Consider the following 22,412-nt stretch of genomic DNA (forward strand, 5'->3'; position numbering starts at 1 on the left):
ACCCCCCCCCCCTCCCCATTCACTTCCTTAACAACCCTCTGGAAGAAGTCCTTTCTTTCAAGCTTCTGGGTCTCACTATCAGCCATGATCTTTTTTGGGAAAGCCACATTTCCAACCCGGCCTGCAAAGCCAGTCACCGACTGGGAATCCTTCGTCGTACAAAGTCCTTCCTCAGCCCACCTGAGCTCCTGACCACATACAAAGCTTTCGTCCACAGCCTGATGGAGTACTGCTCTCTCCTCTGAGCTGGTGCTCCTGCCTCCCACCTTTCTCGGCTTCACGCTGTGGAAACCAAGGCATTTCTGATTATTGGTATCTCCCGTGATGAGGCTGAGTTTTTGGCCTCTCGCTCTCTCACCGCAGGCCGGTCAGTGGTCTTTCTGTCTTCTGCCATCTCCTCTCCGGTCCTCCCACCCCGGGCTCTGTCTACGATTTTTGCCCACCATATTTCTGCAGAGCGCTCAAGGTCCGCCAACAACTCCCTTCTGGTAAAACTACCAAAACCACGAATCACTGCTCACCTTCACTATTTCATTCCTCTTTTTCCTCGCCTTTGGAATAAACTCCGTCACTATTCAATCCCATTCTTTCCTCCAGGCCTTCAAAACAGCTGTTCACCACCACCTCTTTTCGTCCCCCATCCAAATCCTCGATCTTTTCTACCCCCATTACTCCACCCCAAACCCACCTCCTTCAAATTCCCTGCTTTCCTTCCTAAAAGTCCCTGTAATGTCCATCCTGTGTACCCCATGTTCCTCACCCCATCCCTCTCCCTTACACAGATCTCCTAATGTCTCTGTTCCCCACTGTTTTGTCTTTCCCACTCCGTCCCCTCTTGTCTCATGCCCCCCCCCCCCTTGCTGTGTGTGCGTTGTGTGTTCGCTCTCATACGAGCCTGGACAAGGTATACCAAAAAAAAATGGTTTGATGGCGAGAAGGGAATGGAGAAAAGGAATGGATGGATCTGATGGATGTATGGAAGGGATTAATGCGATGGAGGGAAGGGATGCATGGATGGGATGGAGGGAAGGTATATATGGAAGGGATGGGTGGATGGATCAAACCGATGTTTGTAAGACAGCAGACAGCTGTGTAAATTCCCTTTTTTGAATCACAGCTGTTGTCGTTTTTGAAAATAAAATTACAAATTGACATTCAAGAAAATGTTTAGTGATAATGTTAATGAAGTGCATCTATAAATGTGTGTTCCGTTGTCTTCGGTAAATTTAGCAAAAGTTTAAAATTTAACCTTCACCTTTGAGCGGTCATGCTCAGCACCGCCTGGAGATGCTCAGAGACACACCCCTTGGTGGAGTACTTTAGAGGTTATTAGGGGAGAGTTGTTTCCAAAACCCAAGCTCATTGCAGATGTTGCAGGGAATGTAATGACAATCGAAGGAACAGCAGGTGTGAACTCATTCATTCATCATTCATTCGTTACATCTCGTGTTCACAATGTGAGAGTGGAATGTTGTGTGTTCATGAACAACTGGGGAACTTGCTGTGAATCCACTTTCCATCCATCCATCCCTTGCCCCCATCTCTTTGTACTCACTCCCCAACCCCCCCCCCTTCCTCTCTCACTCCTCTTCTAACTTTCATGAAGTGATAAACAATGGGTGTTTGTGATGTGATTTGAAGGTGGTTATGTTGTGCTGTTGTGTTTGTGTTATTTTTTGAGCCCAGAGTGTTGTGAAGTGTGCAGGTTTTGCGGATCGGACTTTTTTTTGGGGGGGGGGGGGTTGGGGCTGCTGCTGGGTTCAATTCTGCGATTTGAATTTTTGGATTCAGTTCGGGTTGAAAGATTCTGGGGCTTATCGCATTATGGTTGTAAAACGTGTTCTGAAGTTGAATAAAGACATGAAACACTGGCGTCTTTGGGTGCGATGGGCTCAAGGGTCTCTTGGCCTGAGCGTTGTGGGTTGGACTGTGGGGTTGGGCATGACAGCGGGTCCAGTTGCTGGAGGGGTGTTCGTTTTTCCAGTTTGTGCATTCCTTGGCACTCCGTGACGTGTGTGACCGACTCAGAGAAATCCAGTTCCAGATCGGGTAAACAGGGTAGCAGCCGCAATATTTCGAGTCGCATGCCTCAAGGGAAGCCCCTGTTATAATGTCTTTAAAAATGGTACGTGCTGTTGGAAAGTGACGTGTGGTTTTGCTATCCTGTTTGAACGTGCTGTTTTAATGTACCCCATTTCGTTCAATCCTGTACTCGTGTCAGCTGATTGGATTTTCCCCTCGCCCCTCCCGCTTCCTCCTCGCCTCCCCACTTTCCCTTCCTTGCTCCCCCATCTTCTTCACTTCTATACCCCCTCACACCCCTACCTCCTGGTGTGCATAGTGACGTGTGGTGAAGTGTCGCTCTACCCCCACCCCCCTTCCTCGCTCCCTCCCCCACGCCTCCTTCCTCGCTCCCTCCCCCACTCCTCCTTCCTCGCTCCCTCCCGCACCCCGCCTTCCTCGCTCCCTCCCCCACCCCGCCTTCCTCGCTCCCTCCCCCACCCCCCTTCCTCGCTCCCTCCTCCTCCCCTCCTTTCTCGCTCCCTCCCCTCCCCTCCTTCCTCGCTCCCTCCCCACCCCTCCTTCCCCACCCCCTTCCTCGCTCCCTCCCCCACCCCTCCTTCCTCGCTCCCTCCCCCACCCCTCCGTCCTCGCTCCCTCCCCACCCCGCCTTCCTCGCTCGCTCCCCCCTCTCCGCCTTCCTCGCTCCCTCCCCCCTCTCCCCCTCCCTCGCTCGCTCCCCCACCCCCTACCTCGCTCCCTCCCCCACCCCCTTCCTCACTCCCTCCCCCACCCCCTTCCTCGCTCCCTCCCCCACCCCCTTCCTCGCTCCCTCCCCCACCCCCTTCCTCGCTCCCTCCCCCGCCCCCCTTCCTCGCCCCCTCCCCCACCCCCTTCCTCGCTCCCTCCCCCACCCCCTTCCTCGCTCCCTCCCCACCCCCCTTCCTCGCTCCCTCCTCCTCCCCTTCTTTCTCGCTTCCTCCCCCTCCCCTCCTTCCTCGCTCCCTCCCCCTCCCCTCCTTCCTCGCTCCCTCCCCCACCCCTCCTTTCCTCCCCCACTCCTCCTTCCCTCCCCCACTCCTCCTTCCTCGCTCCCTCCCCCACCCCTCCTTTCCTCCCCCACTCCTCCTTCCCTCCCCCACTCCTCCTTCCTCGCTCCCTCCCCTCCCCCACTCCTCTTCCTCGCTCCCTCCCCCCACCCCTCCATCCTCGCTCCCTCCCCCCACCCTCCATCCTCGCTCCCTCCCCTCCACCCCTCCATCCTCGCTCCCTCCCCACTCCTCCTTCCTCGCTCCCTCACCCACTCCTCCTTCCTCGCTCCCTCCCCTCCCCCCACCCCCTTCCTCGCTCCCTCCCCACCCCCTTCCTCGCTTCCTCCTCCTCCCCTTCTTTCTCGCTCCCTCCCCTCCCCTCCTTCCTCGCTCCCCCCTCCCTCCTCCTTCCTCCTCGCTCCCTCCCCTCCCCTCCTTCCTCGCTCCCTCCCCCACCCCTCCTTTCCTCCCCCACTCCTCCTTCCCTCCCCCACTCCTCCTTCCCTCCCCCACTCCTCCTTCCTCGCTCCCTCCCCTCCCCCACTCCTCCTTCCTCGCTCCCTCCCCCCACCCCTCCATCCTCGCTCCCTCCCCCACTCCTCCTTCCTCGCTCCCTCACCCACTCCTCCTTCCTCGCTCCCTCTTCCTCCCCCACTCTCCTTCCTCGCTCCCTTACCCACACCTCCCTCCTCGCTCCTCCTCCCCTCCCCCACCCCTCCTTCCTCGCTCCCTCCCCCACTCCTCCTTCCCTCGCTCCCTCCCCCACTCCTCCTTCCTCGCTCCCTCCCCTCCCCTCCTTCCTCGCTCCCTCCCCCTCCCCTCCTTCCTCGCTCCCTCCCCTCCCCTCCTTCCTCGCTCCCTCCCTCCCCTCCTTCCTCGCTCCCTCCCCCTCCCCTCCTTCCTCGCTCCCTCCCCCTCCCCTCCTTCCTCGCTCCCTCCCCCTCCCCTCCTTCCTCGCTCCCTCCCCTCCCCTCCTTCCTCGCTCCCTCCCCTCCCTCCTTCCTCCCTCCCTCCCCTCCTTCCTCGCTCCCTCCCCTCCTTCCTCGCTCCTCCCTCCCTCCCTCCTCGCTCCCTCCCTCCCTCCTCGCTCCCTCCTCCCTCCCTCGCTCCCTCCTCCCTCCCTCGCTCCCTCCCTCCCTCCCTCCTCCCTCCCTCCTCGCTCCTTCCCTCCCTCCTCGCTCCCTCCCCTCTGCTCCTTCCTCGCTCTCCCCTCCCCTCCTTCCTCGCTCCCTCCCCACCCCCTTCCTCGCTCCCTCCCCACCCCCTTCCTCGCTCCCTCCCCCACCCCACCTTGCTCGCTCCCCTCCCCACCCCACCTTGCTCGCTCCCTCCCCCAGCCCACCTTGCTCGCTCCCTCCCCCCACCCCTCCTTGCTCGCTCCCTCCCCCCACCCCCTCCTTGCTCGCTCCCTCCCCCCCACCCCTCCTTGCTCGCTCCCCACCCCCTCCTTGCTCGCTCTCCCTCCCCCCCACCCCTCCTTGCTCGCTCCCTCCCCCACCCCTCCTTGCTCGCTCCCTCCCCCACCCCTCCTTGCTCGCTCCCTCCCCCACCCCTCCTTGCTCGCTCCCTCCCCCCACCCCTCCTTGCTCGCTCCCTCCCCCCACCCCTCCTTGCTCGCTCCCTCCCCCCCACCCCTCCTTGCTCGCTCCCTCCCCCCACCCCTCCTTGCTCGCTCCCTCCCCCCCACCCCTCCTTGCTCGCTCCCTCCCCCCACCCCTCCTTGCTCGCTCCCTCCCCCCACCCCTCCTTGCTCGCTCCCTCCCCCCACCCCTCCTTGCTCGCTCCCTCCCCCCACCCCTCCTTGCTCGCTCCCTCCCCCACCCCTCCTTGCTCGCTCCCTCCCCCCCACCCCTCCTTGCTCGCTCCCTCCCCCCACCCCTCCTTGCTCGCTCCCTCCCCCCACCCCTCCTTGCTCGCTCCCTCCCCCCACCCCTCCTTGCTCGCTCCCTCCCCCCCACCCCTCCTTGCTCGCTCCCTCCCCCCACCCCTCCTTGCTCGCTCCCTCCCCCCACCCCTCCTTGCTCGCTCCCTCCCCCCACCCCTCCTTGCTCGCTCCCTCCCCCCACCCCTCCTTGCTCGCTCCCTCCCCCCCACCCCTCCTTGCTCCTTTCTCCTATTTCTCTCTTCCCCGCCCCCCCTCCCCCACCCCTCCTTGCTCCTTTCTCCTATTTCTCTCTTCCCCGCCCCCCCCTCCCCATTATATTCGACGGGTTTTATTTGCTCGTCTACAATATTAAAAAGAGAGTGTACCTCAGTGTTTCTCCTGTAAAGCTCCAAAACCATGAAACCTGGCAGCCCCAACCTTTGTATACATCCGAAGGGAACTCCAAGGGAGTGCACGAATGAAAACTGGGTGTTTGAGTAAATTTAAACACCGATTTTGAAGATAATCAAAAGAGATTATAACATTTGGCCTTCATTGACGGCTGCAACTCGAACAGTGCCTGCCACCCTATCTGTGTACCCCGCACTGGAACTGGAACTCTCTGAGGTGAAGGTGAGATTTTAAACTTTTGTCAGATTTAACGAGGACAACACAACACACGTTTGTATGTTTCCTTTGTCACCTGAACATTTTCAAAAACGACAACCGCTGTTAGAAAAATTTTAAAAAGGTCAATTACACCTCTGTCAAGTGTATCGCCATGGCTTACAAACAACGATTTGTCGGTATGAGGGAGGCTCTGTCGTACAGAAACAGACCATTTGTTCCAAGGTAAGGCGTTTTTGATTAGGCCAAAACTGTGAGGTGAGTGTGGGTTTACCAGGGTAAGTCTGTTTTTGGTTTTAAGTTAATAAGCCGATTAAAATGAGACGTGCTGTTTGATAGCGATGGCTGGTATTGCTATCCTATTTGATAGTGGTGTTTTATCATCCCATTTCGTTCAATCCTGTACTCATGCTGGCAGATGGGACCATCCCCCCCCCCCCCGGTTCAGCGCAGGATTACTCAATTGATTCCAGGCCTAGCTCGACTCAGCTATGAGGAGCAGCTGAAGAAGACAGGGCTTTATTCACTAGAAAGGAGGTGGTTACAAGGAGATATGATGGAGATGTTTAAGATAATGAAAGGTATTGATAAAATAAGTGCAGATGAATTATTCAACAGTAAACAGTGATAGGACCAGAGGCCATGTCCTGAGAGTGAAGAAGAGGAGAGTTAAGACGGTAGTAAGGTAGGGGACTTTTACTCAGAGAGTAGTTAATGTATGGAATGGTCTCCCTGGAAAGGTAGTAGCAGCAGAAACTGTAGATAAGTTTAAATTGGAATTAGATACCTGAAAGTTATAGAGATAGAGGGATATAGGGATGTTGATACGACATTTAGGTAGTTTGAGCATTGATGGCTGATTGTGTGCGGAGTGCTGTTGGTGAGGGTCTCGTCAAGGGGTGTTGTGTGATTGATGTTGTGTGTTTTTAACCAACCCCATGCCCCCCTCCCCTGAGGGGAAGAAGAAGAAGAAAAAAATGCAAAACCTTAAAATATATCGATTAAAATTATTTTTTTTGCATTTTCTTCTTTGAATCTTGCATTGATAAATTACTATGTGTTTGTGTAGACATGATGGGCTGAATGGCCTCCACCTGCATCTGATTTCCTTGTATTTCCCCTCAAGTTCCCCAACCAAATGCAAGTGAGAACCCCACCCCCCCCCCTTTCCTCGACCGAATGCAAGTGCAGATCACCCCTTCCGCTCCCCACTTCCCTCCCTCCCCCATTCTCCTTGCTCCCCTCCCTCCTTAAAATGTAAGCTTCACCTTGGAGAGTTCCTGTTAAAGAGTGGGTACACAGGGTGACAGCCCCAGTTTGAGTCGCATCCCTCAAGGGAAGCCCATGTTATAATCTTTCGAAATTGTACATGATGTTTGAAAGCGACAAGTGATATTGTTATCCTATTTGAACATGCTGTTTTAATGTACCCCATATCGTTCAATCCTGTACCAATGCCATCAGACAGGAACACCCTCCCCCCTCCCCTCAAGTCCCACTATCAAACGCAAGTCGAGAACCCCCCCCCCTTTCCCCTCAAATCCCCCTACCAAATGCAAGTCCAGAACACCCCTTTCCCCTCCACACTTCCCCTCCCCTCCCCCTTGCTCCTCCCTTATTCACTCCCACTCTCACCTACACTCACCTCCCCTCATACCCCCTTCCCTCTCCTCTTGCACCCCTCTTCCCCCTTACACCCCTCTTTCCCCCCCTTGCACTCCTCTTCCACCCCTCTTCCCACCCCCTTGCACCTCTCCCCCCCCCCACACACCCCATCTTCCCCCTCTTTCTCTCACCTCTTTATATTCCCATCAGCGAAGCAACTTGGTTGTATTTTAAGTGTGTGTAAATATATATCTATATAACTGTATATAAGTAGGACAGTAGGTATACAATGAGGAGTGCCATACATGTCACAAATATACCCAATAATATCAAAGCCCTGAAACAGTATGGAGCAGACATTACCAAGAGCATCTTGTTGCATGTTTTGTCCAGAGGAATTGCAAGGAAATTTCTGACCAAGGAGGGATAGGGTCCCATAGTGCACTTGCCTCCCTACAGCCATCGCTGAAGGAATGAACTTCTTTCCTTTAACCACGTGGCTGCATTGCGGTCATAACCACTGACGGTTCAGGCTTTCCTTACAAAAACTCCACTGCCAGAATATAAAGAAAAAAAAGAAGAACTCCAGGATATGAGGCTCATTCTGGGAAGAGTTTATGTATTTTGTGCCAAGATTTCCTTGCGTACCCCCTCTGTGCATTACGAGAACATTGAAGTTTGAAGAACGAATGGAAAACTTTTGAGATGTTCCACTTTCAATCAGTCTGACATCGATAAATTGTAGAAATTGCTTCACTAAACCTTCACGATCCACGGCCTTCTACTCGTCGACCGTGCACAGTCGAAAATAAACAAGAAATCCGCAAAACTTCCGAATGGCAAACTTTTGCACCGTGTTTCGGTGGGCCTTTTATTTGTCGTGACAAGCATTCTGCACACGAAACAAACATTGTATAAATAAACAAAGACTTTTCGCACCTGTGTTAAAAGCACGAGCCGCCTGCGGCATGCTATTTGGCATGTAGAGAACAAAGTTGGAGGTTTTTGGCAATCGCCAGCACGCAAGTTTGTAAGTGGAATAATGAGTTATATGTACATCTCATTCCGTTTGTATATTTACACACAATAACATTGTATTGTTACAAACCTCGTTTTATGCACCAAGAACCAGTTCTGGTCCAGAAAAGTTCTGGCACCAGTGGGGAAAAGGAAAATTGAATTTTTTTTATTCTTGGGAATAGTTTGGTTTGTATATCGTAGTTGTGGTTTCTCCAAAGCATGAGCTGAAAGATTTGGAGACTCAAGCCATGAGCGATTCCCCAGCCGCCTCGTCAAATAATCTCTGTATGCATTCTCACTTTTCCCTTGGTTCATCTGCTTGTCGTGGGTATAAGTCCATCTCGTCACTTGTGCTCTGCACCTTCGCTTTGGTGCTGCGCCCGCAGTGCGAACCGATGTACATGTACCGGAATTGGTACCACGAGGCGCGGGTTCCTCGGTGTCTGTCCTGTACGACCCCCTACATTTCCCGCTTTCACCCGTTTCCACTTGGCTCGACGGTTCTGGAACCAGATTTTTACCTGCACCTCACTCAACTTGAGTGCATGCGCGATCTGCGAGCGCTCCGTGAGGGACAAGTATTTCTTTGAGTGAAACTCCTTCTCCAGCTCGAGGAGCTGCTCACTTGTGAAGGCAGTCCTTCGTCGCCGACTCTTCACAGGGCCTGGGGTTGTGGTGCAGGATGGCATCTCTGCCTGTGTTGGCCTCGATGATCCGTCCAGTAGCTTTACCGGTAGAAACGTGTCCCCATCTTCCTCCACAGGTATCTGCTCGGTGCGAGTCCATTGAGGCGTTTTCGTTTTTTCTGCATTGTGTGGGTTGGATTCTGTATAAGACACATCAGAGAACATATTCATGGGAATGTATATAATGTATAATGTGCATTCATTGGCTGTGACATTCACAGGAAAAGGTGACATATTTGTTTCTGTGCACGGTAAGGGTTTGTTGCACAAACATTTACATGTATGCATTGTTTTCCAATTTAATTCTCCCGAGATCTGTGTATTGTATAATATATATTCCTGAGAGATTTAGTTGAGCAAGAAATTAGTAGTTGTAGGTTTGTAATAATTTGACTGCTCGAAATATGGACAAACATACACTTACTTTTATGATGTACTTTTGAAGTGCTGGTTCCAATCACATCTGGTTCTAAAACTTTTCTCTGAAACTTTAGACTTTAGAGAAAGGTGTGAGACAGGCTGGAAGGATTGCTCAGATGTAACATATTCGCCTTTGAATTATCTCGTCTGTGTCCAGTTCTCAACCCGACTATGAACCATCAACCTGGTGCTGTGTGTTGCATCAAAGAGCGAACTGTCCTTCAGAGGGATGTCAAGCTGGGTGTCCCATCTGTCAGCATTTGACTGATAGACACTAAACATCCCAGGTCAGTCTCAGTCTCAGTCTCAGTCTCAGTCTCTCTCAGTCTCTCTCAGTCTCTCTCAGTCTCTCTCAGTCTCTCTCAGTCTCTCTCTCTCTCTCTCTCTCTCTCTCTCTCTCTCTCTCTCTCTCTCTCTCTCTCTCTCTCTCTATCTGTCTCTCTCTCTCTCTCTCTCTCTCTCTACACCCTGGTGAAATTTGAAATTCCTGCCTTTCCTCTCACTAATAAATACCATAGCAAACCAGAGAGTCTTCTCCTGACAGCTGCCAATGCTGTGGAAAGATCATGGCCACAAACATTACTCTATCACGGCCATGACATAACTTCCAGGATTATCAGTTCCAAATGTATGAACAGTAGTAGGAGGAAGGGGCATAGGTGCCATTCTCCTTCACCATGAAGTTTTTCTCCCCCCCCCTTTTTTTTTTTCAACTTGTTACTAGAAACCATGTAAACCCCAATCAAAGCAATGTTGGCCATTTTTCAATCATTAGAAATGCTTTCACACACTCCAGGAACTTGCTTAATTGCCGGTTTTCTATCAGGGACATTGCAGCTAACGTGTGCAACTTTGACGCGAATACACAGTGCAGGCAACACTGGCACATAATGCTGTTACTTGAATGATAAAATGACGAACATTAAAATGTATCGTAAAGAGGAAACCTTGAAAACATAATTAGAAATGAGTCAAGTTTTAAAGTTTTATACTTTCAAGAAAACTGTAGGAAATGATGAATGTGCACTGCACGTGGACCAGTGGAGAACCTTGTCCACATCTTGTTATTGTGTTTTTTTTAGTGCATTCTGCTTTTTCACCTGTCACTCATTTGTAAAATTAAGTTATCATGATTTTTATCTGAACATAAGGTAGTGGAGGGTGGACTCTTGAGTCAGTACAGTACTGTAAATGTTCTAATTTTATGATAAATTTTATTCTTAATTTTATGGATATCAATTGCACTCAGCCTATCGTTGAGAAAATGCTCAAAAAGTTTTGTATGTGGAGATCAAGGCTCGTGAAAGAGCTGAACAAGTTTGATGAACTGACAATAGGATGCTCAGTTGAAGAAATGCAGGCAACCCTTGTAAAGTCTAAAGGAATAATAGCAGTTGCAAAGTTGGTATAACAATATAATTATCATTTCATGAACTTCAAATCACCAAGACATTGACATTCTGGAAAGATCTTGTGCATTTCCAAACTATTAACTTGCCATTTCATTCACATTGATTCAATACACAGGGTGCACACATCCTGGATGCTGTATGTTGGTCCACAATGACCACAGCTGATGGAAAGACCAGTTCAATGGAAAATGCACAACCCATGTCCAACTCACCTGTTCGCTCAATGCTCACCAAATCCAAGTCTTTTTGGGCCTGAAGTTGGTCGTATTGAACCTGTGGCAGCACCGAGGGTATCCCGGGGCCAGGAACGGCCACCGAGACGGAGACCGGAGCCCCGCATTTGACGACTCGCGGTGCTGGGCAGCGCACATATCCTGAACGTGGAGCAAACAGCACAGGCCTGTAAGGCATGCACAAGCGGTAGGAGGGGAAGTGCAGTGGATCGGCCTCGCATGGTGGCCCTGACGGACCCAACAGGGCTTCGATGCTGAACGCGCGCAACGGGCGGTGCATCGTGGCTCCCACGGCGAGATCGCGGGAACTTCAATTGATGCCCTCGAAGAGGTTTTATATGCCTCCTCTTCCCCTCCCCACTTCTCTCCACCCTCCTCCACTTTCCCACCCACGTCTGAAACACGTTTTGTACAACATCCCACTACCTATCAGACTATCTAATCCATGCAATTCTACAATAATCCCGATTCTCCTCCACACTTTCCTTTTTAAGTTATTTTTGTTTTTCTGCAGCATCAAGCACTGCCCAAGCTCTCCAGTAGTCCCAGGTTCAAATCTCGAACCCAGTCCTGCTGTGAGACGTAGCATGACAAGCCAATTATTATCATCACCAGCGATGTAAATCGGCGGTTCCCACTCTAATTACCCTCCCTCCCTTTATCGCTTGTTCTCTCCTGGGCAGCCGTGAAAATAAATCTTTCCATTTGCCTCCAGCAATATCGCATTTATGTATTGTTGCCGCTTCCTGCTGTCCACACATTTTAAACCTTCATCAAAGGTGTGACCACCTCTGGTCTATTACTGAGCAGGGCATTCAACTTGGAGATGAGAGTTATGCCCTTCTGCGGTCAATTCTCAAAACAGACGTTTTACTGACACTCGAGTATTAGATCTCTTGTTACATTTCTTCCATAACATATTTTCTGGTTTCTTTCGAGTTAAGTCTTCTATTCAACATCCCTTCTGACTTGAGATTAGGAGTATATTCACTAATATACCATCATTTCATTAATAACAAATTTATTCTGGGCAGTGAAAGCATTAGCAGCACCAAAAAGCAGTCTATTTTCATTATCATGCCTTTGTAGTTGAAATCTAATTTTTAGTAAAGACAGAACTTTTATCGTAATCACAAAATCCAAATATACCTTTAAGGGGAACTGCCACGGTAAAACTATTTTGTTGTTGTATCATCATTATACATTCCCTTCCTTTGACTATAACCGGGGTCTGCATTTGTTCCAGTTGACGTATCTTCAACAGCTACCTTACCCATTCTATCACTAAACTGCAACAGCACTTGGAAGAGCGCATACCTCTACCATGATCCTGATCCATGAGAGCATTTCAGGCCCAATATATTTTTGAATGAAATATCATGCTATATATAGTTTTTGGCCCAATATGCAATTGTGAAGAATCGCTTTCAATATTAAACAAGAAAAAGAACAATCAGAGATTGCAGATCCTTGCCAGGACTTCTTTTAATGGTGTATTTTTATAGGTTTTTGGGTAAATCCAATATGGCTGCCAAACCATGTGACCTATGATATCATATGTGTGAACCTTTTGTTTCTCATGGACAGGTGGTCATACGTCTAAAGTTTCACCTCGATTTGTTCAGCCACTTTAAAGAAGAAGATTTTTGAAGGTTTAAAAAAAAAAAAAATTTAAACAATATGGCTGCTGAATCATGTGACCGATGACATAATGAAAAAATTTTCTGTTGGCCTTTTATCCCTAGATGACCCTCAAAAATTTTCATACTGATCAGATGTGGCGTTCTTCATATTCAATTATGATGTCATAATGAGGACACCTTTGATGTCATAAAAATCAAACATTCTGCATGAGGAGTACTTGCTTTGTGCCAAGTTTCAATTTTTTCCTTGGTGCGGTTTCAGAGATACAGAGGTCCAAAGTTTTTCCGTTTCTCCAATATGGCTGCCACGCCACGTGACCTATGATGTCATAATTATCATTAAAACATTCTACGTAAGTAGTCTCAATCCGACAAGCGGTTGCAGAGAAAAACATGAAAGTTCTGTGCGGACAAACAGACAAACAAACAAGAAGACAACGTCATGCAGAACATGATACTTGCAAAATCCATAAAAAAAATTTGACCTCAAAAATAATTGGTGGTTGAATTCAGTGACCTGAAATATAAATCCTCTTCAAATTTCTAGTGAATCGGATGAAAATTGGGATATTTTAGAAATACCACCTTCGTCATCCTTTTGGTCGACGTTGACCTCAAAAAAAATTGGCTGGTTGAATTCAGTGACCTCAAATATAAATCCTCTTCAAATTTTAAGTCAATCACATGAAAAATAAGGATTTTTCAAATCTCACCGAAGTTGTTAAGCCTGGTGTTGGCTTTGTGGTTATGGTGGCTGACTTGGAATCCTAGGGTCCTGAGTTTGAGGCCTGTTGACTGCTGAATTAATACCAGGTGGGGTTTACTCAGCCTGTCATCCTTCTGAAGTTGGCAAAATGAGTGCCAGTGTACTGGTAATAGGGACATTGCATCAGTAGCATAACTGTGTCCCGAACTAATGATGCAACCAACAGCCATAAGGCTGCACTCGAAAGAGAGACCTAAGTTGTTGACATTTGACCTATGTTGACCTCAAGAATAATGGGTAGTCGATTTCATTGACCTGAAATATAAATCCTCTTCAAATTTCAAGTCAATCGGATGAAAATTGACAATTTTTTTTAATTCGGCCTATATTGACCTTTTGACCGATGTGGACCTCAAAAATAATTGGTGGTTGAATTCAGTGACCTGATGTGAAAATCCTCTTCAAATTTCAAGTCAATCGGATGAAAATTGAGGATTTTAGAAATACCACCATAGTTGGTGACCTTGGGCCAATGTTTACCTTTTGGTCGACGTTGACCTGAAAAATAATTGGCTGGTTGAATTCAGTGACATGAAATATAAATCCTCTTCAAATTTCAAGTGAATCGGGTGAAAATTGTGGATTTTAGAAATACCACCGAAATTGTCGACTTTGGGCCGATGTCGACCTTTTTGACCTCAAAAATAATAGGCTTCTTCCTTATGACAAACTCTACCACGTGGTGATGTTTCGTGATGATCAGTTTTAAGTTGTGACTTGTAGGTGACAAGCAGACAGACAGAATAACAAAATCGACTGACCAATATACTTGAAAAATCTTCGATTTTGCAAGTAACAGACAAACAAACAAACGGACCCAAATTCAATACCCTCTCCTTTGGCGAGGGTAAAAATCCTCGTAACCGGATCTGGATTCGGACCTACACCTAAATTGAATCAACTCGTCCTTGTCACACACACACAAAGTGTCCATCAAATTTCGTGCGAATCCGTCCACAACTTTTAAAGATATCGTGCGATATATCGTTTTTGTCCCCATCTCTCAATGGTGAAGAATCACTTTAAAAATTCGAGTCGCCGGATCCGGATATTCACCAAAGTCTAATCAGTTCGTCCTTGTCTTGTCACACACCCAAGCTGTCCACAAAATTTCTTCCGAATCAGTCCACAACTTTTTGAGATATCTTGCACACAAAGAGACAAACAAACAAAAAGACAGACAGAGGTCAAAACATAACCTCCTTCCACCTTCGGTGGCGGAGGTAACTAATACTGTGTAAATTTAATCATTTCAGATGTAGCAGGGGCATTATAATCAACCTCTTCAAATTCTTGAGTTCCAATGTACAAACAAACACGATCAAACATTTTCCAGAAGAAATCATTTATGAGGGCGGTGTTTGTGTCACAGCCTTATTGAACACAACAATAAACTCTCAGCGAGATTCAAGTAAGTTTGTTGATTATTTATTTCAAACGCTTTTTTATCCCATTTGTGTTCCAGTCTGTCCCTGTAATAGCATTTACCTTGAAGTAGTCTTCCTTTTTAGTGGAGTTTGAGCTGATAATGGTTTCATCCAAATCATAGTTAACACCAATCACTTCCATACTTTTATTTATTTAGGAAAAAAATTTAAACTTTTGAAACCCTGACCATAATATTTGGATTATTTTCTGTCTTTCTCAGGGAGACAATTGAGTTTTACCTTTCTTAATTTATTTGATTGCTTATAATTTATGGGATTCCTTTTCAACATCTTTTATATACTTTTTATAGCACCTACAACATTTCCCACGGCAGAAGCGGTTGAGCCTTTTAGTGGAGCAGATAACGCAATTGTTCAAATGGTGATACAAGCATGAGAATTGGCAAGAATATTCCATTTGTGTCACTTTTCAAGGAAGCAGTGCCAGCCGATTGAAATTACAATATGGTGGCCATTTTTCAAGATGGCCACCAATTGGCACCAAAAAAGCAACTTTTCATTATAAAAATTGATAGACTTGTCTGATTAATGTGATTATGGTGTCAATTCATATGTTTTAGACCATGCTTAAACCGGCTCTACTATGAATAAACATATATATGGTGTTTTTTAATGCTTAATTACCATACCGTCATTAAAATTTGTCCATCGAGTTTATAATCATCCTTGTGAAAGGAAGCCGTTGCGTTCGACAAGAAGCGTGCACACCTTAAATCCGCTACTTCAAAATATTAGTCTCCATTTTATTCATTAAAGCAGGCAGTGAAGTGTCCTGATGATAGCAGTCCCCCAGTTTGTCTTGGACCTTTGATCTTGTCTTGGATTTGTCTTCAAACACTGATGGTGGTCCAAGTAGGCCTGGCAAGTACAGCTTCATCGAGCTGTGTAACTAAATCTTTAGAAGTAGCATTTGTATCTTCCACTAATACATTCTGTCTTGCACCCATATTTGGCTAATTCCTGGCAGTTTTTCTCAATAGGTGGAAGGACAGTCCAGATATTCCACATCTCACCATGTTTGATCCATTCCCAGTCAGATGGGCTCTGAGTGTCTGGCTGTCAGACTAATGCCTGACCCCATAGTGTCCTGCCTGATAAGCAGCACATTTGGCATGTTCTTTGAGTGCTACTTGAGTTGGTGGTATTGAGTCATACGATCTCTGCTTTTGGGCAAGTAGATTAAGCCTTGTCTCATTTGTGACTGCACTGGACCTGTCATACATTAAGACCACAAACTTCTCCAAAGTTTGCAGGTCAACATGCTCTACCTTGGATGGGCACTGACTGAGATGGCAAAGGTGCTTTTGAGGCCTCATCACACACATTCCATGTTTGCCTTGCAGATTTCTTTGCTTTGCCATGGAAGGCCAACACAACATCACAGCCGCTGTCGCTGAAGGCATGAAAAAATATGATTCCCTGTGTTTTCTCTGGTCCTATGGCAGAAACAACATCATGTACAGGAATCCATAGACTGTTTTCTCCTTTCCCAAAGGCAACCCACATTTTTTCAAGGACAAGCTCAATCAGAGAGGGCATAACAGATGTGGCTATGACTACAACACCCATGTCGTTAGCTTCGATCATGAGAGACTTGTATCCATCCATCGCTACGTGTTGGGCATGTACGAATATGCGTGTCTGCCTCTTCATGGGTACATGGAGCTACTTCATCTGGGTTGGCTGTTTGGTTGCTGAGAACATTTTCTCCCTTTGTCACAATGACTGTATTGATTATAGTCATGTCAGCGATTTTATCTGCAAAGAAATGGAATAGTTCTGTTTTGTTGTTGTCGTCTCAAAGGAAGCTTCGCCAGTTTGATGGATTTTTGCTTGGCCCTGTCACTTTCCTCTTGATTTGATTTTCCTCATTTCGACCTTGTTACAGACTTCAGGCTGGACTGCCAGTATACATTGAGTACAATGTCAGTCTTCTTGTACGTGGTGCAGTGTGACACTATTTTAGGAAGTACTGTTAGACCCCGCCATTCGCAGATTCACTATTTGTGGACCCCGTGTATTTGCAGTTGATAAAATGCAACCTGATTCTCCATTTGCGGCCATGTGCTTCGTGTATTCACAGTTTTTTTCATGGGCACAAAAAGCATACCTTCAACCAGCCACATATAGAGTAGCTGTATGTACAAAAAAAACACATCTTTCACAAGCCATGTATAGAGGAGATGCACGTATGCAAAAAACAAATCTACCACTAGCCACGTGCATGAATTGCTTCTACATTCACTGTCCTGTGCTTTGGGTTTTTCGCAGGCACAAAAAATCTTCCATGAGCCACGCCATAAGTGAGCTGCATGGTATGCTCCACCATTCACACTGTAAACCGAGCTGTGCAGCATATCCCACCACTTGTGCTATAAACCTAGCTGAGTGGCATGTCCCACCATTCGAGCTATTATAGATGCTCCACTGTATCTACCAGCTGCTGCGTAAGACGTCATCCCCCGCAATTGACACAATTAAAATGCTCCACTGCAACTCAGCTGCTGAAGATGTCATCTCTCGTGAGTTTCACAATTAAAATGCTTCACCGCATCTACTACCAGCTGTGTAAAATGTTATCCCCCACAAGTCATACAATTAAAACGCGTCACCGCATCTACCACCAGCTGCGTAAGATGTTATCACCCACCAATATCTCCCAAAAACAATGCGCAGATTCCTCACACCTTGCGCAGCGACCCACAATTCCCGCATGACTACCTATGTGCAGCATGTCCTGGTTCTCAATCATTATTCTCATCCACTGCCTTGATCGGTGTTTTTCCTCTCACTTCGCTAATTGATCAAACATGACTCCCAAACACAAGATCAGTGCTGGAAATGCATCGACTGCCAAGAGGCAGAAGAAAATAATGAGCCTGATCAACAAAGTGGAGCTGCTGGACCAGCTTTCAAGAGGAGAGAGAGTGTGGCCTCCGTAGGCAGGCCATATGGAATAAACAAATCCACCATTCGCTACATACGGACAACCGAGAAAGTGTTGCGGCAAGCGCTGTACCGAGCACTGTACCAAGCACCAAAGTGGTCACCCAGGTCCGGGATGTCCACATACAAAGGATGAAAAATGCTCTCAATGTATGGATGGAGGGAGAAGAACGTCATTGGAGAAGAACCTGTAATTAAGAAGAACCTTCTAGTTGACCTCTCATTTGCGCAAAGGCAATAGATGCAGTATATATGCGCATCTAGCTGATGTGGGTGGCGCGAGCACGAGTGATGCAGGTCTGAGCGATGCTGGTACGAGCGGCCCCAATCCATTCCGAGTGAGCAGGGGATGGTTTGATCATTTAACCCTTTGAACCCTCAGCTCCCTGGACTTTGGGCTCCCCCACCCTGGGCTCCCTGAAGAAAAATCCAGCCACTCAGGTATATGGAGGTTTGAATAACTACTGGTAAACTGGCTGCTCGGGTATATACAGGGTGTCCCAAAAAATATACAACTTTTCATCTGCAAAGAGGATGGTCATAACATATATTTTTAAAAAAGATATATGGCTGGATAGAAAGCCGAAAGGTTGAAGTTTATTGAACCAATGTCAAAATTGCCACCAAAATTCAAATTTTGGTATGGAATCGTCATTTCCTTTTAGACCACATGTTCGACGTAGGCTCCACGTTGTCCGATCACTGCCTGCAAACGCGTTGTCATGTTCTCAATCACTTTGGGAAACGTTTCCTAAGGAATGTTCTGGATTTCTCGGTGGATGATTTCCTCAAGCTGATCAAGAGTCTGAGGCCTTGTGTTTCCATAGATCCTGTCCTTGAGATACTCTCACAAGAAGAAGTCTGGAGGAGTAAGGTCAGGGGAATACGGTGGCCAATCAACGTCTTCTTAGAGGGAGATAAAGCGGCCTTCAAAATGTTGGTTGAGAAAACGCCTTGTTTCCCTGGCTGTATGGGGCGGTGCCCTGTCCTGCTGGAACCATTGGGTTCTCATCTGGATCGGGTTGTTTCTCCTACGGGCCAGAGTACGTAGCTCAGGCAGATAGAATTCCTGAATCATTTAGCGATAGTTACTCTGGTTTACCGTGCAAGTGCGTCCCTGGTCATCTTCAAAGAAGTATGGACCAATTATCTCATTCCAACCAACCGCCACCCACATGGTGACTTTGAGAACAGATCGAGGTACCAGTTCAGTTGATGCCTTACCATGATTTTCAGTTCCCCAGTACCGAAAGTTTTGCTTGTTTACCTCCCCGGACAAGTGAGCATGGCATTCGTCCATCATTTGAAGTTTTTTAGGAAGTCTGCATCTTCCTCCAACTTTCCTGAGAACCAATTTGCAAAGTCTAGTCGTTTGCGTTTCTGTTGATCAGTAAGCACCGTTTCCGTTTGAATATTGTATGGAAAGGCATGAATGTCTTGGCGAAGGATCCTCTGAACGGTGCTCTTATGAATGTTTGTCTCGGCAGAAAGTCGTCGAATCGATTTTTTTGGACTCTGAAAGACCGCCTGTCTCACCATTTCCACATTTTTTTCACTACGACCTGTCCTCTTCCGACCACTGTGTGACCCTTGTGAAAGTCACAGATGGTTCCCACATTGGTAAACTTTGCGATGGTGCACTTTATTGTCCGAAAGTTTGGTGCATGGCGCAAGTGGATACCGAAATGTCTCGAGTAAAGACGTTGCACCTGTATGACACTTTTTGTCTGGTGCCAAAGTTCAACAATTTTTGTCCGTTGTTGTACGGTCAGTCTTGGCATTTTTCTGGCGCTTGCTTGGTATCAAAATAAACTTCAGGGTCTCTGCAACAAGAAATGAAGCATTAGTGGCAAAATTACTGCTTTTTTAGGATCAAACGAAGCATTTTAAAAGTTGTATATTTTTTTGGGGACACCCTATAGAAGTTTGAATAGCGGCTGGAAAAAGGCCGCCAGGGTTCAAAGGGTTAAAGAAGTGTTACGGTCTCCTCAATGTCAAACTGTGAGGTGAGCATGCCTCCATAGACCACGAGACGGCCAAAATGTTCGCTGCTCAACTCGCACAACTCATCGAGGAGAAGAGGTACCTGCCAGAGCAGGTGTTCAATGCTGAGGAGACTGGCCTGTTTTGGAAAAAGATGCCAACGCAAACTTTTATCTTGAAGTACGAGGGGACAGCATCGGGGTTCAAGGCCGCAAAGGACAGGGTATCTCTTCTGCTCTGTGCAAATGCAAAAGGGAACTGTATGATGAAGCCCATGATGCTGTACTGTTCCCTGAACATATGTGCTCTCATTGGCTGGCAGGAACAAGCAGATGCTGCCCATGTTTTAGAGAGACAACAAGAAGGTGTGGGTAATGGCAGCAAATTTCATGGACTGCTTCCATAACTGTTTCATCCCTCAGAGGTGGAGACGTACCAGGTGGAAAAAAAAACCTTGCGTTTAAGACTTTCCTGCTCATCGTTAATGCTTCTGATGACCCTGGGGACCTGAAGGTGGCTCACCCAAACCTCGAGGTGATCGTCCTGCTGCCCAATACCACCTCCCTGATCAAGCCACATGACCAAGAGGTAATCTCCAATTTCAAAACGTATTATACTTGCCGCATTTTGATGTGCTGGACTCACTGTCGCAATGGACTAACACTCACCAGATGTGATGGACTCACTCATCATCCAGAGCTCACCATCAGGCAGTGTTGGAAAGAGTTCAACATGGGGAGTTGGATGATCTTATCGCTGAGGAGATCACTGATGAGGTGTTTGACACCATTACAAAGGTTTCCGAGGAGGAGGAGATGAGCAGTAATGAGAAAGAGGTGTCGAGGTCCAACGTCATGGTCAAGTTCCTGGGTGAGATGCTGCAGGAGATGTGGTCAATTACCAACAGGTTGCCAGATGCTAATCCGGTCATTAAGCATTACCTCATGTTAAAGAGGGGGTTGAATGATGTGATGCTCCCATACAAAGAGCTGCATCGAAACCTGCAGCAGTCTTTTTTTTTCCATGGTCCCTCAACCTCAGGAACATCAGCACCCTCTCCTGCCTCCCCCTATCCCCCCCCTTTATCCATTGAAACAATGCGCAACATTCATGGTGTCGACATTCACGGCTTCACCATTTGCAGAATTTTATTTATGAATCGTGAACCGCCAGGAACCTATTCCTCTTTTTCCCATTTAAACAATGCCCCGACATTTGCAGCATTTTCCAGGAACGTGTTCCCCACGAATGTCGGGGTCCGACAATATGTCTTTTCTGGCATATTCATTGAGCTTCTTGGGCATACGTGGTGCAGGGTATTCACCGGTGCTGATCCATCCAGAATAAGTCCACAATAAGGGTATACGTGAGAGTAACTGCTCCTTCAGCCTTGTTGAGTTAACATCTGGTGATTCTACACCAAGTTACTGAAGTCGCTACTTGTCGAGAGAGGCTAGATCTGCAAGACTAAAAATAACTGTGCATTCAGTTATCCATACCTTCACTGTATCCATACCTTCACTGGCGGCCTTTCTATCGGTGATGTAGACAACAAGTTCTGAAAAGGCAAAGAGATAGTTCCTTGCCAGCTGAACTTTTGGAACTCTGCTCGTGCTTCAGGACATTAAGATGGTCTCGCTCTCTGTTGTATAATGCTGCTAAGCAGGCAAGATGATATTTCAATTCCTGTGCCACAGCATCCCCAGCACTAAGCTTTACTATGAGCCTTCCATCAATTAGATCCCTGGCACACTGATTAACAGAACTAATACATAACACGAATAAACCCTTAAGGTTATCTCGAGATGAGAAAAATAAAAAGTGTTTCAGAACTCTAACATTTGTCATATCTGTCGAGATTAAATCACCGATGCCAATGTTAGAGATCATTGCCATATTACAGGTAAATACAGAGGACCTGCTCACTAAAGTTGCAATCTCAATTACAAACTTCCTTCTTTCTTCACAATAATGTTCACTGCGACACACAGTTGTTCATAAGTGAACTCTCAAAGACATCTGGGGACATATCTGCTATTCCTAACACAGACCAGAATGACATCTACTTCACCAAATCAATTATGAAGAAGCACAAAACTCGTATTAGATTTCTTGATTCCACAAATTTATGTCCAATCCATTATCCAACTTAGCATCAAGTATCACATCATTTCCTAATCTCCAAAGTCATTTCTCAAATCAGGATGAAATTGAACTCTTATCACAAAAAGGTGTATATCCTTATGACTACATGGACAACTTTGACAGATTTAATGAAACACAACTCCCTCCTAAAGAGTGCTTTTATAAACAAACTTAATAAAAGTCATGGTGATGATAAAGAATATCAACATGCACAAAATATCTGGAATAAGTTAAATATCAGAAACCTCATTGAATACCATGACCAATCATTAACAGAAGTATTTTTCCAACACTCAAGACCGATGTTCTGTTGTTAGCTGATGTGTTCGAAGCCTTTTGAGAGGTCTGTCAAAATCAGTATTTATATGGATTAGACCCAGCTCATTATTTTATAGCACCCGGTCTTGCTTGGAGTGCTATGTTAAAGATGACTAAACAACCTCTTGAGTTAATTTCAGATGTGGATATGTTGTTGATAGAGAAAGCTCTCTCTCTCTCTCTCTCTATCTATCGAGTGCAGCCTGTGGCTGCTGGTTGCATCATTGGTTGGGACGCGGCTATGCCGCTGATGCAGTGTCCCTC

General features: G+C 47.1%; 1 protein-coding gene across 1 annotated transcript in view; it reads right to left on the reverse strand.

Moving 5' to 3' along the window:
• Nucleotides 1-7,963: 7,963 nt before the first annotated feature.
• The window catches only part of LOC147029993 (uncharacterized), a 15,232-nt gene continuing 783 nt past the window's right edge, over nucleotides 7,964-22,412 (reverse strand). Inside the window, exons 1-2 of the mRNA XM_085873595.1 lie at nucleotides 10,879-22,412; nucleotides 7,964-8,974 (exon numbers count right to left, since the gene is read on the reverse strand). The exon at nucleotides 10,879-22,412 is cut by the window's right edge and continues 783 nt beyond it. Of these exons, the coding sequence (XP_085729721.1) occupies nucleotides 8,493-8,974; nucleotides 10,879-11,179 (783 nt within the window). The 5' untranslated portion in view covers nucleotides 11,180-22,412 and the 3' untranslated portion in view covers nucleotides 7,964-8,492. The remainder of the gene's footprint in view (nucleotides 8,975-10,878) is intronic.

The sequence above is a fragment of the Eptatretus burgeri genome, chromosome 3 (genome assembly GCF_056783735.1).
Source record: "Eptatretus burgeri isolate ZD-2024b chromosome 3, Ebu_testis_v1, whole genome shotgun sequence".
Lineage (NCBI taxonomy): Eukaryota > Metazoa > Chordata > Myxini > Myxiniformes > Myxinidae > Eptatretus > Eptatretus burgeri.